The sequence below is a fragment of the Triplophysa rosa genome, linkage group LG20 (assembly GCF_024868665.1).
Source record: "Triplophysa rosa linkage group LG20, Trosa_1v2, whole genome shotgun sequence".
Lineage (NCBI taxonomy): Eukaryota > Metazoa > Chordata > Actinopteri > Cypriniformes > Nemacheilidae > Triplophysa > Triplophysa rosa.
Genome location: NC_079909.1, coordinates 6931959 through 6948879, shown reverse-complemented (window position 1 = coordinate 6948879; position 16921 = coordinate 6931959). Strand labels below are relative to the sequence as shown.

At 41.1% G+C, this 16921-nt stretch overlaps 1 protein-coding gene across 5 annotated transcripts in view; it reads right to left on the bottom strand.

The window, feature by feature from the left end:
- Window positions 1–16921, bottom strand: part of srpk1b (SRSF protein kinase 1b) — a 35474-nt gene that overhangs the window by 5740 nt on the left and 12813 nt on the right. For 3 of the 5 annotated variants that reach the window (XM_057362887.1, XM_057362883.1, XM_057362884.1), the window contains 11 exons: window positions 8152–8270; window positions 7882–7990; window positions 7693–7780; window positions 7344–7431; window positions 6955–7061; window positions 6581–6746; window positions 5972–5997; window positions 5520–5736; window positions 4817–5194; window positions 4261–4361; window positions 3857–3964 (listed from right to left, as the gene is read on the bottom strand). In XM_057362887.1, coding sequence (XP_057218870.1) covers window positions 3857–3964; window positions 4261–4361; window positions 4817–5194; window positions 5520–5736; window positions 5972–5997; window positions 6581–6746; window positions 6955–7061; window positions 7344–7431; window positions 7693–7780; window positions 7882–7990; window positions 8152–8270 — 1507 coding nt within the window. Of the gene's footprint in view, window positions 1–3856; window positions 3965–4260; window positions 4362–4816; window positions 5195–5519; window positions 5737–5971; window positions 5998–6580; window positions 6747–6954; window positions 7062–7343; window positions 7432–7692; window positions 7781–7881; window positions 7991–8151; window positions 8271–14761; window positions 14984–16921 lie in introns of those variants that run through there. The other 2 variants (XM_057362886.1, XM_057362885.1) reach the window with 2 other exon arrangements.

The window sequence follows — 16921 nt, the reverse complement described above, 5'->3', positions numbered from 1 at the left end:
TGCACGCTGACTGACTGTTGTTGCGTTTATTTCTGCATTCTGTTAGACTGTAAAATTAATCCATATCGAGTCAAAATGCCAATAGATTATCATCGTTTTTGAAATACATTCTATCGCGATTCGATATGATATTGTTTATCGGCACAGCCCTACACCAAGTACAAAGTTATTTTTTCTTGGGGATCAAATACTTATTTCACTGACTGAAATGCAAATCAATTTATAACCTTAATAAAACATTTTTTCCCCCTGATTTTTTTAAATATTCTGTCTCTATCAGTTAAAATAAACCCACCATAAAAATGATAGACCCTTAATTTCTTTGTAAGCAGGCAAACTTACAAATCAGCAGGGGATCAAATATTTATTTCCCTCACTGTATATACAGTAACTTTGGCCTTTCCCATTGAGCGCTAGTGTTTGCAGTGTTACGTATGGAGTTATACTGCGGACTATATTAAAAAGGAATTGCAAACTGCATTTGCAAATGCGTTTTCTATTTGTTCGTGTCAAAATTGTGACATAATTCAAACCGTTTGCATTTGCATTTACGCGAACGTACAATGTCTGCCAAATTTCAAAAGGAAAAGTAAAGTCTATTTGCAAATGAATTACCTCTGTCTTACGAGTTACGACCCTGCCATATTTAAAATCGAAATGGCAATTCCCCATATGCTATTTCACTTCCTCTGGTGTCGCGTATTAAGCCTGCCAAAACTCAAATGAAATCGCAAATCCCTTTGCATTTGCGTTTCCTCCGACTTGTACAGAAACCTGTCAATCAATGGCGGGGGTGGGCTTATTCAATGGGGCGTGTTTGTATCGGGAAGTGACGTCATTCACCGTCGACTGGAACTTAAGTAGATACATACATGTGATACAGCTAAACACATGAGGAGTGAAGTTACAACTGCACTCACAATCGGCGTTGAAAACAGTGCAGTTTTCAGGTTTTTTGTTTGGAAATAACTCGCGCTGGAACTCTGGGCTCAGAGCGGCATCACTTAGCATGTGAAACTTCGGTACAGGATGGATAATCATCACTGTCATGGCTCTGCTTCATTTAGTCATGTTTTTCTTGGTCCTGTAGCAGAGCCATGACAAAGTCTTTGGTTATGTGTGGAGAGAAACTTATTATTGTCCTTTGGACAATAATATACGTTCTCTCCAGTGTCTTGTCATTGGCCCCATTCCTCTCGTTTCCTCGTTATCTTTCCCTGAGTGTTTAATGTCCCACACCTGCCCCATGTCGTTATCCCTCGTTTGTCTTCCCTTTAAATATCCTCATGTTTCATTGTCCTGTGCTCTGTCATTGCGTACGTTTACGTTACGTATGTTATGTGCTGCTTCGTGTCATCGTCTTGCCTTGTCCTGTCATCTGTTCATCGAGTGTCAGTTTGTTTGTTCTACCCGGTATTGTTTGTAGATGTTTGGTTGAGTCGTTTAAGCTTAGTTTTGCTGTTCTTGTTTTCTTTTTGCCCCCTCGTGGGAAGTCTTTGTTTTCTGTTTGTTTCTTAGTTTAGTTCTTGATTCATACCCCCTCGTGGGTTTTTGTTTTGTGTTTGTCTAATAAAGTCATTTGTTAACCCCTTCACTGCCGTTGCCTGCGCTTGGGTTCTCTTCTGCCAATTCGTGACACATCACCTTCTGCAACATTCCTCTACACATGTTTGTTTATGATATTCGTTTTCACAGTACTCCGAGGACATGACATTTCTTGACAACACTGTGACCGTATTTTGCATCATGATTAATACGTGTTGTAAACCATAACAAAACATGTTCACTTTGTATGAATAAACCGCATCCTGCATATCATTGTTGTTCATTATGCATACAGTATAACAAGTTAATAATAAATTACAAAAGTACGTGAATTCTACATCTCTTTATTTGTGTATCATAACATAGTGAGACAAAGACAAACTTGTGCTCCAGTGTTTTAGTGAGTTTGCTGGACACAGAAGTAGCTGTCATCTACAAATTACTGGATAGAGTTGTTGCTGTATTTAAAATTTAATTTCCGAACAGCCTTTTCAACAACATGTGCAGTAAATGAGCCCATCAGCTGATGCACCAACCTGAGAAATGAATGTAATTATGATGAATCCACACGGCTTCAATATGACTTTTATTGGTAGCTCATTGAGATCCAGACCACTGTTTGTGTTCATCTGTTTATCGAGCCCGTTTAACTTCTTTAAATTATACTTGTTAAATACCGCAATTGTGATTCATTGTAAAGATTTTCTCTATATGAAACTTTGCATCTGATCCTCGTTTGTTCCATTATTGTTATTTTGGCTTTTAGCTGTAGCTGAATCCCTTTTAGCCACAACCAGTGTCACCTTAGCGTTGGACTGACTGACACCACTGCGACGGTGAATGACGTCACTTCCCGATACAAACACGCCCCATTGAATAAGCCCACCCCTGCCATTGATTGACAGGTTTCTGTACAAGTCGGAGGAAACGCAAATGCAAAGGGATTTGCGATTTCATTTGAGTTTTGGCAGGCTTAATACGCGACACCAGAGGAAGTGAAATGGCATATGGGGAATTGCCATTTCGATTTTAAATATGGCAGGGTCGTAACTCGTAAGACAGAGGTAATTCATTTGCAAATAGACTTTGCTTTTCCTTTTGAAATTTGGCAGACATTGTACGTTCGCGTAAATGCAAATGAAAACGGTTTGCATTTGCGTTTGAATTATGTCACAATTTTGACACGAACAAATAGAAAACGCATTTGCAAATGCAGTTTGCAATTCCTTTTTAATATAGTCCGCAGTATAACTCCATAGTTACGTGCACCACACGTTTACTTCCATTAAGTTTTGCATTACGTCATTTTAAATACTCTGATGTGCAAAACCTCTTCAAAAAGCTTAGTTTACTGGCATGTTGATGAACAGTAAACCAAAAACTGCTGTGAGCCATGAATTTGTACAAGTTGATTTTTGCTTAAAGATAATAAAATAAGTGACAAAGAGAATTTCAGTAAAATAGTTTGTTTTTCTTCTCAACTTTTTACTGTTCCTGTCACAAGCATAGAACAATGAAAAAACACTTTAAATGTGCCAAGCCATCAGAACCGAACCCGAACCGAAAACCGTGGGTGAGCTGAATTGTTGCATCCCTAGTGTGTGGACACATCAAACCTCATCATCAAAGTCACTAGGCGGCAGGCAGCTGTCTGAAAGGCCAAACCAAGCTCCTCACCCCTGACTAAACTCGAGCTTTCTCGAGGTGACGGAGAGTCTCTTTTGTCAACGCTGACACTGAGTTTAACCTCTCTCTATAGATCTGTTCATACGGTTTACAAAACTGCAAAGTCAGTGTACTGCAGAGAGATCAGTGTCAGCAAAGCTCAATGAAACACTTTAAGAGCCAATGGAGTCGTAAGAACCTCTGTAACAATCTATGACCTGTCATAAGTGACACGCCTACCTACGGTACACAGAATCTAAAGTATTTATCTGAAGGCATCATAGGCCAGACCAGAATACTATTTTATAAAGATAAGATCCTTTTTTAGACAAATGCTAAGGCATCATTGGATGTACAGTATTCTTCAATCCCAGAATGCACTGCACTGAGCTAAGTGAAAAAAGATCTAAAAATAGATGGAATGGCAGATGGGTAAAACGTTACAGAAATGTCATTCAGTATCAAAAACTATATTTCAAACTAAAACGATCCAAAACTAACCACTTCACCCAATATTCTTGTGTGTATCATTGTGGTTCTTACAAACACATTTCCATCATACTACTGGAATCAGCTGTGAGTCTTGACTCTCCCTTTGCATTTTTCTGCCATTATTTAAAACAAAAATCGAAAAAACTCAACGCACCATGCATGCTGTGCTCCAGATGTCAGCTGGGGTGCCATATCCCGCTCCGATCAACACCTCCAGCGAGCGATACTGCCGCGTCTGAATATCATCCGTGAAGTGTTTGTGCTGAACAAGACAAACAAATGTTACGTAAACCAGAGCCGACAGCTGATGCAGAGGTGAGACACGCTAACAATATCCTCGTGGGTGTAACAATCAATCGCTCCATTAACCAATCAATCATCATGCAAGTCAAATCGAACATAGACTACAAACAATCGTTTTCTGATGTGATGCATTACAAATTACAAGAGCATATCTGAAGTTCACAGAATTGATTCGAAATGCAATATACTGTATACAACAAGCGTGTTCTTCAACTGCAGTGAATGCTTCAAGCGCCTGCAAAATGTCAGACTTACCACCCAGCATGCATTGCCCAGGTCAGCGATCTTCACCTGGATCTTATCGGCGTTTAGAGGCTCCAGGGGGTTAACCAGCAGGTTCCCCGCCGCAATCTTAGCTGCAGTGCAATGTTGGGAAAGAGAGAAATAGTTTTAGAATCAATAACACAAAGACGTTAGATTGAGTTGGCTGGTGTGGAGTTTTCAGATTTGAGGACTGTGGGACATTGTGTGTACTACAACAGCTCTCAGGAAATCTATATCAGCCGAGACCATCATAACAAACATAACACCTGTGATTAAGTGCTTGAAATAAAAGCCTTATCGATCTAACGGTCGGAAATGTTAAGCGGGCAATTACGAATACAATTTAAGCTCTCCAGCAACTAAAATCTCACGGAACTATCATTTTATGAACCGATGAACGGTAGATCAGTGTGCAAGTTTGACACTGAAAGAAAACACACATCAGGACAGAGACAGCGAGAGAGCAGAAGAGACAGGTGGAGGTTAGTAAGGAGCACACAAAGCATCAGAGGGAGGGGCTTTTCTCCAGAAAGGGCTCCACACTGACCGTCCTTCAGGCTCTCCTCCTCTGGGGTCACCTGCGCGCTGGGGTCCACCTCCATGCTGAGGCCCGTCTCCGCTCTGGGAGAGCCGGGACCCTCCGAATCCTGCACTCTAGGGCACTGTGACTCAACCATGCCACAAATCAAAGGTCCATTACCCTCTGTGGCGGCAGGGCACGGAGGTCTGGGCTCTTTCTCCTCTGTGCTGTTGCATGCTGGGTAAGGGTTAGTGGGCTCGGACCCCTCGGTGCCGCTGTCGTACGGATTCACGGGGGTGTCGTCTTTCATCTGCTCCTGGCCATCTAGGGTTTGCTCTTCCTCGGGGCCTTCGCTGTGACCGTTGACGGCGCCTCGGAGCTGAGTCCAACCGTGTGAGACGCCATCTGGGGTGGAAACAGGGTCGGCAGAAAAGTTTTCATCCTCCGAGTTAAAACACTCGCGAGCGCTAACACAAACGCTGCTTATAATTGATGAGGACAGTAGCTTAAAGCATGTTTTTTTTAAACCACAGATATGTCGGGAGCAGTATGCTTAAAGAAGAGCAGCGAGGATTCTGAAATAGGCCAGAGATCACAGAGTCACCAAAAGTAGATAGAGAAGTATTTAAAAAAAGAGCTCGATAAATGAAATGTACATTTTATAAAGAAATAAAGAGTGTTGCTAAGGTGTTCTGAGCGGCTTTTATTTCAAACTCGCTCATCGTCTCACCCAGTGTGTCCTCAGCTGTGATGTCATTAAGTGTCTGACTGCTAGGTACAGATGGGGTGCTGTCGGGTGTCTCCGTCTCATCCTCTTCCTCATCCTCTCCTCCATCAGGTCCTTTCTCCAAGCCTTCGATCTCCAGAATCCTCTTTTCCAGGAGTTCGGCTTGGCGTTTCTGTTTTTTCTTCATCTTTTTCTTTTTGTTCTTCGACATCTTTGCCATCTGATAGAGAGAAGAGCATCAAACAGCTGCCTTTTCCCATGATTCATTGCAGATTCATTACAGACACACAAATTCCACACTATAAATAAACATTTTGGGCAAAAAGTGCTGCTTTCACAATTTAAACTCTCCGAAAGAGCCCATCCCCATGTCTATATGATATTTTGGTTCTAGTCCCCCAATGCAAGTCCTTATAAAATGCCACAATGTAATAAACATAAAACGGTACACTTACTTGTTTCTGGGCTGGTGCTGTACTCACTACATTGAAAACAGACAAAGAAAACACAAGACAATTAGGTATCCAAAGTCAGCACCCTATTGTCAATAAAGCAGGAAAACGTCATTCGGTACCCGGAGGGAGTTCAAAAGGCAGTGCACATGAGCTTCTCTTGACACATTAATGAGAATTTGTCATCCTTCGCTTGTTTAGAAGAGCGTATGAGTCACTAGTCTACATTTAGATCCATCCAGCAGACTTCACGTCACCCTGCATAATGTATCAATGGAAATGTTCTGTGCCGAGCTGGATGTGAATGGCTCTACCCACAATGCACCAGGCATCAAGTTCCAGCTAAACAAGCATCTGCAGAACACCGTTACGGATTTCTTTATCATTAAATGTTTATGTACAATACTGACACATTATTGAGCATGTTTTTGATCTTGTAAGTTGCTTTGGATAAAAGCGTCTGCTGAATGTAAATAACATCAGTATGAGATTAGCTACTAAACTAAATACAAGGTGTACATTCATTAGAGATGGATTAATATTTTGTATCTGCTAGGCTCTGTTAATATCGTTGTATATCTAAAAGTAGAGCTTCCGCCTGCTATGCATCACCTGCGGAGCCTGAAGGGGGTGGAGCTCCAGACTTCTGCCATTCAGTGGCCTCTGCAGCCAGTCTCCTGACATACGCCTCATTCACGTCCATCAGGATGTTCTCTGGCTTTATATCAGTGTGAATGATCTTACACTTGGTGTGGAGATAATCCAGGCCTTGCAAAACCTACAAAAACGTTTGAATGCTTTTAAACCTAGTGTGAAGCAGAATGTCTCAAAATACACATCAAATTAAATGTCACAAACAAAGTAGCTAGCTATATGCAATTATGCAGCCTAGTTCCCAGGTTACAAAGGACTCAACGGTTACTTCTAATTACTAACATGTGTCATCAAACTAAACAAAACCCAGCTCTGAACAAAAAGGAACGCACCTGTCGGATGATGCTCTTGACACAGGGCAGCGGCAGGCCTTGATAGTTGGATTTAATAATCCACTTCAGCAGATGGTGGCCGAGAACTTCAAACACCATACACACATCTGACGGCGCACGGTAAAGGGAAACAGCGCTCAATGAGTCCCATGAGAACAAAAGCCAAGAGCTGTGGCTCACGGTCTGTTCTCTTCAAATAAATAAGTGAGTTTGCTGTATCTGGGCAAAGCGCCTGCTCTCACAGCTGTGAATCCACAGTTTGAGAGCACAGAAGCAGATACGGAGTTTACTAGCACCTGTGGATGTTTAGATAAATGATCTATACGGACACGTACAGATGTACTGTGTTTGTGGAGAGAACGTGTGTGTTCTGTGTATTGAAAGGATACGGGTTCCATTCACGCCTGATATCTTGAAGTCGTCCAATAACTGCACCACCTTCTCCCTGCTGGGATCATTCTGGTCCGTGTTTCTGACCTGAATTGACCAGATGGGCATGGTAAAAAAAGTCTTTGTAAGCGAGACGTTTAACATTTCAAAACCATTTACTGCAAACTAAAGCCTGGCAGGGTGCTCATTTCCAAAACCACAGTCCGCAGGCCATGCGGATAAACCTGACTTTCATTACGTCCGGCAACACGGTATGTCACATTCTCAAATTCATCGGACACTAAATGGTTGTGCGAATAGTTCCGCATAATGGTTTCTATGGCAGCGCTGGTGTCAGAGGAAGCTCACCGATCTCAGCAGCTTTATCTCATCGAGTGCTGTTTCTGTGTAGTGTTCTGCGCTTTTAACCACCTTCATGGCCACAAAACGCTTCCCTCTGCAAAAATAACCATATATTAGCATCGACTTAAAACTCAACGGCGGAAATGCTGTGAGATACCTGTTGTACAAAAGCCTACTGTTTGAAAGTGAACTTACTGTATGTCCCAAGCAAGCCAAACGGTGGAAAAATGACCCCATCCCAGCTTGCGGATTACATGGTAACGTCCATTAAACAGGTCACCTATCTTGACATGATGATAACCACCTACCAAACATTAGAAAATGTGCATTAGAAAATAAAGTTGGCAAAATATATACAGAAATATGACTGGGCAAAATATGAAATATTATCGATTATATATTAGATAGAAATAAATCAAATGTTATATAGTAGAGATAAACATGTAAACAGCTGTGGACTCGTACCCTTGCAGTAATCATTAGGGTCCTCCTGCTCCTCATCATCAGAACCCAAGATCTCCTCATCTTGCTCCTGCAGAGAGGAGTCGGCCTGCTGTGCTGCTCCCCTCGGGTGGGGCTCAGGTCTGGAGAAAGAAAGAAAGCTTATCATTAAAAAACAGATGTAACAACAGCAGAATAACAACCACCACCACCCCCAGCGAAAAATCGTTTACGTCCTATTCTAGATGGGCATTAAAAACGAGCCGAACATTACTGTTATTGACAATAACTGAAAATCCCTTTACTACATTACAATTCAACATCAATGATACTGTGATATTTATTACGGTATACAATCTCTAGTATCCACTGGACGTCTGTCAGACATTTATAAAAGCTATAAACCAGAGAAGATACAATAGTGAACCATAAAAGACTGCAGAGATATTGCAGTGTTACAGGTCTTCTGCGGCTCACTATAGCTCCAAACACAAGCTCGGCGTGAGACGCGGCAGAATCTTAAGAGACGTCAAGCTGAGCGAGATCTTACAGTCTGTTGAGTTGACTGTGAAAACAGCTGCATCAAAGCTGAGCCTCTGAAATATGAGCATTCATTATAAAACAAACCCAAAGGCATTCTACATCAATGTCTAATTTATTATTTTGTCTGTTACTTTGTAAATACGAGTATGCAAGAGGTAAGCAAGGAGTTTGGAGTTCCCACAGCGTCATGTTCCAGCAGCTAACAACTCCGAGGTCATGTCTAGTAATATAACATACCCTTAAAGGGATACTGCACCCAAAAATGAAAATTCTGTCATCATTTACTCACCTTCCAGTTGTCCCAAAAAATGTTTTTGTTCTGATGAACACAGAGAAAGATATTTGGAAGAATGCTTGTAACCAGACAGATTTTGCCCCCAATTGACTCCCGTAGTAGGAAAAATTACTTTATCCTTTTTTGTTGTGTTGAACACAATAGAAGACATTTTGAAGAATGTAGGACAGCAAACAGTTCGGGGGCACTTTTGACTACCATTGTATTTTTTCCTACTATTGGAGTCAATTGGGGGCAAAATCTGACTCAAAATCTGATATATATATTTTGAGAAATGTCTGGTTTTGTGTCCATACAATGGAAGTCGATGGGGGACAGTGTTGTTTGGTTACCAACATTCTTCAAAATATCTTCTTTTGTGTTCTGCAGAAGAAAAAAGTCATAAAGGTTTGGAATGACACGAGGGTCAGCAACTGGTAAAATAATTTGTATTTTTTGGGTGCAATTTCCCTTTAAATGGACTATTTATTTGCATTCATATTTTTAACCATAGATTCCCTGCCAACATTTCACAATATGTGGGTCAACACAGGATTTCAGTCATAATTGGGGCAAAATTTCAATACCATTTTGCTACAATCCAATTGTTTTAATCATAAATTCACGATCCACACCAGCACAGTACCTAAATATCTAACTGACCTTTTCCACATCATTTTTCTCGCCGTGTTATTTTCATCGGCGGGCTACATCAGCAGAACGCATTAATATAATGTGATATGCAGCTTTACGCAGTTTGCGCTGATGTGTTGGCCTCCTTCTGTAGCATAATCTCTCTGATGAAATTGCTAATTTTCCGCATCTTAAACCAGGCTCTGAACTACGACTAGGACGTTTGAGTCTGCAACAACCTAAGCCTTTTCAAGGACACTCAAAGAGGGAGGAAACGTCTTTGAAAAAGTAATTTTTGAACAAATCAAACGACATGTGTGAAGCAATAACAGATCAAATACAGTGAGCTATTAAACATAAATGTTTAATTCGAGGCAGATCAGCTTCATCTCTGTAGGTCTGTTCCAATTTACCATTCAATAAAGATACACAACACAACTGGCCAAACTAAACAGGCTGAGGGGGAAATAAAATCGTGCATCTGCAAAAATGTATAAATAATATATGGATTCAAACGGAACAGCTTGAATAACCCAACACTTGATCAGAAAATACAGAACGTACTTAGATCACCAACTGTACAGCAGCATCATCACACAGATTGTTCTTGTTAAGGTGAAATCTTTTAATTGAGAAACGCTGAGCTCTGTCTGTTACCCAAGCAGACTCAATTTTGTGCTTCATGCGTCACTGAGTATTTCAATAACGCAGGCACCGTCGGTGGCAAATATAGCCACATAGCAAACATTACTTCAAATGTCAGGGATTTACAGAATCTGCTCTCATTAGGGATGTAACGAATCACCGTGAGCCGGTTGAAAATCGGTTCAAATATGTGACGATTCAAGTCGGTTGAAATGTTCAACGAATCGCGATTCATGTTTTGAACAGCAGGGGCCGCTGTGTTTACGGCAAACTCGCTTTACAGGTGCAATAGTGGCGAACAACATGTTGTAGCAATCAGTTTCAACTTTTCAAGTATGGAGACAACGAGTGTGGATGTTGATATTGATATTGATGAAGCCCCATCATCCTTCAAATCAGAGGTTCAGATTTCGGCTACTGGTGAACACACTGGAACCCAGATACACAATTCCATCACGCCCCTACTTAAAAGCATAGTCTTTGTTTATATTAAAGACAAGAGACTTCTTTTCATTTGCATAATTCATTCTTTATTTAATTTTTGAATTTAAAATTGGAATTTTGTTGTGTTATATTTGATATAAAAGACAAAGAAATGTGCAGGGTTTTTTTGAGAAATAATAAAGGGCACTTGTTCATTACGAATTTGTCAACTCATTTTGTTAAAATCGAATCGTGATTCATGACCACTCGTACTGTGAGATCAGTATCGTGATTTGCATCGCATCGTGAGTTGAGTGAATCGTGACATCCCTAGCTCTCATGAGTTGATTCTTTTATGAAGCAAACCAACGTTGCCACTTTAAAAACAGGATATGTATTATAACCGACCATTCAGTTGTGTTGTGTTGTGTTAGAGTTAATGGTGGTGGTTGTGTTGCAGCAGAAATTCATTAATTCATTCAATTTTGCCTCATCCCAGATATACACCAGCTGTGCAACTGGGACATCATTAGTTGAGGTATTTCTGAATGCTACGCTTGGTTGGAGGGTCTCTGGGGGGGGAAGATAGATATATATATATACACACAAACAAAAGCATTCTCACAAACACCCCTGGCTCGGTGCAAAACAGATGTTAAAACAACAGTAGCCCAGTCAAGCCCACTGTACCTCTCTATACAGAGCTCTCCTTAAAGCGCCGCTAATCCAGGTGTTTTCTGCAATGTAAAAATAGTCAGTGGTATCCCCAGAATGTCTCTGTAAAGTTTCAGCTCAAAATACACCACATATCTTTCATTACAATATGTTGAACATGGCCATTTGTGGCTGCTCCGGAGCCTGGTCTTCCGGGCGTTCCCGACCAACAAACTGGGGTCACAGCGCCTCGAGCCCGGGCTCGTTGGAAAGGTCTCGGCCTCTGAATTACCACAAATAAAAAATCTTTTCAAATGTACTATAGCAACATTGAAGCCACACCCCTATAAAGGATAACCATTAGGCTTGGCGTTATGAAGACAGAATGAAGATTTAGCTAACCTCCTTATACAGCTCTAGACATATTTGCGTGCCAATTATAGGGCAGGACCGCTTTAGGAAATTTACACGGGACGTGCGCGGAACATCTCAACAAGTCAAGGCGAAATTATTAATACCTGGCACGTCAATGCTGAATTCAACTGAATTACTCACATCCTCCCAAAGTATGACTTTGCTCTCGCCTGTCCCAAGTAACAACTTGGGGGAAATGTGCCTTGCAGTACAGAAGGCTCCAGCTCTCCCTTCAGATTACAGCTGTTTTGCTGTGGGAGGCTTGGTGGTGTCTAATAAGATGTGAAACCCAAATGTCTGGAGAGATTGTGGGCGGTCTGATTTTTTCTGTTGTCAGCTCAGACAGCACAATCCAGGCGACATACCAGGATGCCTTGCATTTCTGTAGTGTCAGTTTCTTGCTTTTTACATTGTGTTCAAATAGGATGATGACTTATGCAAAAAAACATATCTATCACAAACAAAACAGTGCAGTACTATGGATCTTTTTACAGAGAATACGAAATGTGTTGCACTTTTAAAGAGTACATTCATATTTTTGAATAGTTTTCAGATATCTAATGGAACTTAAAGGTCCAGTGAGTGATTTTTTGGAGGACCTATTGACAGAAAAGCAATATAATATACATAACTATGTCTTAAGAGGTGTATAAAGACCTTACATAATGAAGCGTTATGTTTTTATAACCTTAGAATGAGCTTTATATCTACACACACCGCGGGTCCCCTTGCATGGAATTCACCATGTTGTTTCTACAGTAGCCCTAAACGGACAAACTGCTCTACAGAGCGCGTTTCATAAATACGTTATCTCCTTCGGCAAAGAAGAGAAAACGTGAAGAATCTTAGTCCTGTGTCAGCCACCGTAGTGCTTCGAAAGAGTAAGGTGCAGTGAGCCTTTGCTTGCAATTTGCAAATTCACCACTAGATGCCGCTAAAATCTCCACATTGCTCCTTTAAAAAAATATCACGGTAATAAGAATCCGGTTACTAGTCCAGGCAAAAAGAGGATAAAGGGAGGGTCCTGGACGAAGAAACCTGGGTTTAAGTGCTTCGATCAAGGTCATGGCAGCGATACAAGAACTGTTGAACACTTCAGTACATAGACTGACCCCATTGAGACTTGAGCAACCGCCAAATCGCATGATAAATCCGAGCTGTCCAGACATGATCTCTAATGCACCAAGAACAGACAGCCTTGTGATGGTTAATCACCCCAGTCCGAAAATTCGATAGAAATGTGCAAATCTTTAGGATACTCTCTACAGTGTCTATGTGTCTGCAATCGTCAGTGTTTCAATGGGGAGCTTTGCAACCAAACCTAGTCATGCTTTGTGGTTCATAGCAGTGTTATTAAAACATTAGAGGTGTAGACGTTCTAATGAACTCAATTAATCTTTCACAGAAGAACAAAATAATAATTGAGAAACAATTCATCTGGATGTTTACACGAGCTGCTAGAAGACAATTGAGGTTCTGTAGGAGGGGATGTAATCTACTTTAGGCCTAAACACGCCAGTTCTATCTCATGTCTACAGTTTATTGTTTTTAGCCTCAGACAGCAGACACCCACGGACCATCTGATGCATTTTGTACAAAAATGACAATAGCTCTTTAAAATGATACATCACTGTCCATACAGTCGGGATGAATTTCATTACTGCATTACAGTTATGAGATGGGTTTTTTGCATAACGGTATTATCCATATTAATGAAAAACAGGCTTTGTTTTCTTTTTGCAAAATACAATTCGACAATTTTCTCAAATGTAAAATAGTTCCCTATCCAAGTTAGAAACCAATTTGTTGGCTTATTGCAATTTCGGGCACTCGGGGTGCACATGTATCAGCGACCTCATGTTTACAACTTGCCATATTATGTTTACATTGAGAACTTCCCCGAAGCAACAAGCTGCTTGATTTTACTCTGAAATCTACTATAAAAGGATTCTTTATATCAAACTGATTCACAGGTGACGGCTGGTCAGACCTATGAATCAAATCTCAATAATTCCCTCTATTACACCCAACTCATTTTTCAGCAAGAAGGAGGATTCTATTAAAAGCGTCAATCCTTAGCAACCAGCCTGGACTGTTCAACTTCACCTCCCCGTCCTCTTGACGCCAAGCATCATCTCGAACACATTCAGCGAGAGAAAAACAAGAGGACTCACTGTGTGCGTCCGTGTGGTGTAAGCTTCGTGAGTGGGAGGGAAAAAGGTCTGGTGCACAGAGGGTTAAATTCAATCTTAATACAGAGCTCATCCTTCAGAACTTCTGCAACCCACACACACGGCAACCACAACACGTCTGACATTCTGTTGTCTTGTGTCACGCATGCATCAAAACAATCTCCTCTTCCAGTAACGCCAAACAACGTCCAGCTACGAAACCGTCTCAGTGCAACTATTGTTTTCATTGGCGTGCGAACTGCATTGCAGTATTGCAGCCCGTAGACAAAAAACATGATTTTTATAATACATAAAACCTGTGGTGTGGCATAGATAATATGATCGCATGGATGTTTTCCGCAGTAGAAGAACTTGGCAACTTCAAACACCACATCAACTGAATCTATTCTTTAATGTACGGCGGAACTGAATGTTAGGATGCACAAACGTCAAGTGGGTTTGCTAATGCTTGCAGCGCGGCACGCACTCGACACGTTTCCTTGCATCACCCCTTGCCAAAATTGATCAAAGTCAAACCACCCTGCATGTTCTACTGGTATTTTCAAGGATGTGCTTTCAAGTCAAAGATGAACAACTCGGATAGATGCATGCATAGCTACACTAGCACCAAACTAAGATTGTGAGTTTTACACATAAATACTACTTGTTACTTTGCCATTACATGTAGACTGGTTATGACATACAAAAACAGTTTGTAGTTCTATTCAACACTATTCTCACCTGCCCCAAACTCACCAACTGTTTTCCAGTCTTTTCCCCTTTAAAGCTTCAGCACATGCAGTCACATCCAAACCAAAGCTTGTACGCACATGGCACGGCACCTACATGCAAAGACACACACAAGTTTGCTTCTTACCTACAGGATGCGCGGATGCCCATCAGAGAGAGTGCCAATGAAGGTGACAGAGGTTGGCAGGCCAGAGACAGAGCCATGTACCAGAGGCACCGGAGGGCCACCTCAGTGCACACAGATGCACACTGAGGCTGAATGCTTAAGAGCTGGAGCCATCCACACGCTCACTCGCTCACTCACTCACTCACTCGCTCGCTCTCTCTCTCTCCGTCCGTCTCTCCGCTGCCGTCAGCACCGAGAGCCCGCCCCTTCACACGCATCCATGCTCTCTAAATGGCTGAGGGAAGCCAGCACTGCATTGCAGGTAAAAACATAGCCGCCTCCTCATTTCTTGGGTACATTCTGCTTTCACGTGGTGTCGTAACCCATTCGCTTTCGCTCTCTCTCTAATTACAGAATGAAACGGCACCAGGTTCACAGGAAGACGAGTTGTAGACTCTCTTGTTTATCAGATCTGTATCTCAGCAGGGAGAAGCTCCCTGCTATCTGAACAAGCCTCATTTCAACCTTATTAGTAATAGCACGTAAGTAGGACTGAGTCACCGTGGAGCAAAAGCATGAACGGGAGAAAGAGAGAGAGAGGGGCTATGTAAGAGCACTCGACACAATCAATTACTTATGTATTAGCACCCATCTGAGACATACACCACCACATGAGAGATACTTGACTGAGCTACATCTATAATAATCAATCCATGATTAAAATGGTTTTAAGCACGCTACTAAAACGAGGGCAAAACAACAACAAAACTCATGGCTACACACAACTCTGGTTTAATCAGATGAGATGCTAAGACTCAATGTCAAGATTACAGTTTACAATTTTTAACCAAGTTGACTTTCACCTTTAAAAGCTCACAGCTTGTTTTTATATGAGCATAGTTGGATAGAGAGATAACTGGATGGAGATATATTTGAAGAGTTTGGTTCCAAAATGAGATAACCCAGTTATGAAATTTGTTCAAAAATCATGTTTTTTTTATGGTGCATTCCAATATCAATCAAACTGCAGTTGGTTTGTTTTGATTTAAGCCATAATAACAAAAAAAACAGCTAACTAACAAAATAAAACACAATAAAAACATGATAACATATTAAAAAACATGATTTAAATGAAGAAAAACCTGAGTTATCTCATTTTGGAACCAAACTCTTCATTTGACAAACATCATAGCTGGAACCCAATGTGGCCTCATTCGGCACGGAAGAAACGCCGGTACTTAACCAGGAAATACTGGCTCTGCAGCAGCTCTTTAAACAACAAAGTTATTCAAAAACCAATAACTCAAATCTGCTTAGATTGAAGAAGACTAAACCAATTTACTGCTAATTAATTATTATCACTACATTTAGATCCATCTTCAGGACACGCTGTTCCAGCTCTGGTCAAATCTACTACATTTCATTTTACCTGTCCAACTGAAAAAAAAAAAACGATTTTGCCTAAAATATAATGTATGCATTGATTTTGTAAGTGTTATATACATTGCCCTTCCAAAAAAAGCAAAGCAAATAAGTAACAGCCTCCAATTGAACTAGAGGTCTAGGTTCAGCAACGTTGTGTGCCCAAAGAATGAGGTCAGCTGACTACCTGAATATACTGAATGACCAGGTTATTTCATTAATGGATTTTTCCTTCCCTGATGGCACGGGCATATTCCAAGATGACAATGCCAGGATTCAAATTGTGAAAGAGAGGTTCAGGGAGCATGAGACGTCATTTTCACACATGGATTGACCACCAGAGTCCACACCTCAACCCCACTGAGAATCTTTGGGATGTGCTGGAGGAGACTTTGTGCAGCGGCCTGACTCTCCCATCATCAATACAAGATCTTGGCGAAAAATGAATGCAACTCTGGACGGGAAAAAATGTTCTTGACATTGCAGAAGATTATCGAAATGATGCCACAGCGAATGCGTACCGTAATCAAAGCTAAATGCAGTCCAACGAAATATAAGAGTGTGTGACTTTTTTGGGATGGGCAGTGTATAAAGCCAGGTCATGATGGCACACAAAGATGCTAAACTGAATTATATTGAATGTTTAAATGTGTTCTTAAAGTGATAGTTCACCCAAAAATGTAAAAAATCATTTACTCACCCTCTTGTAATTTCAAACGTGTTTGACTTTCGTTCTTCACAAAAGAACACAAAAGAAGA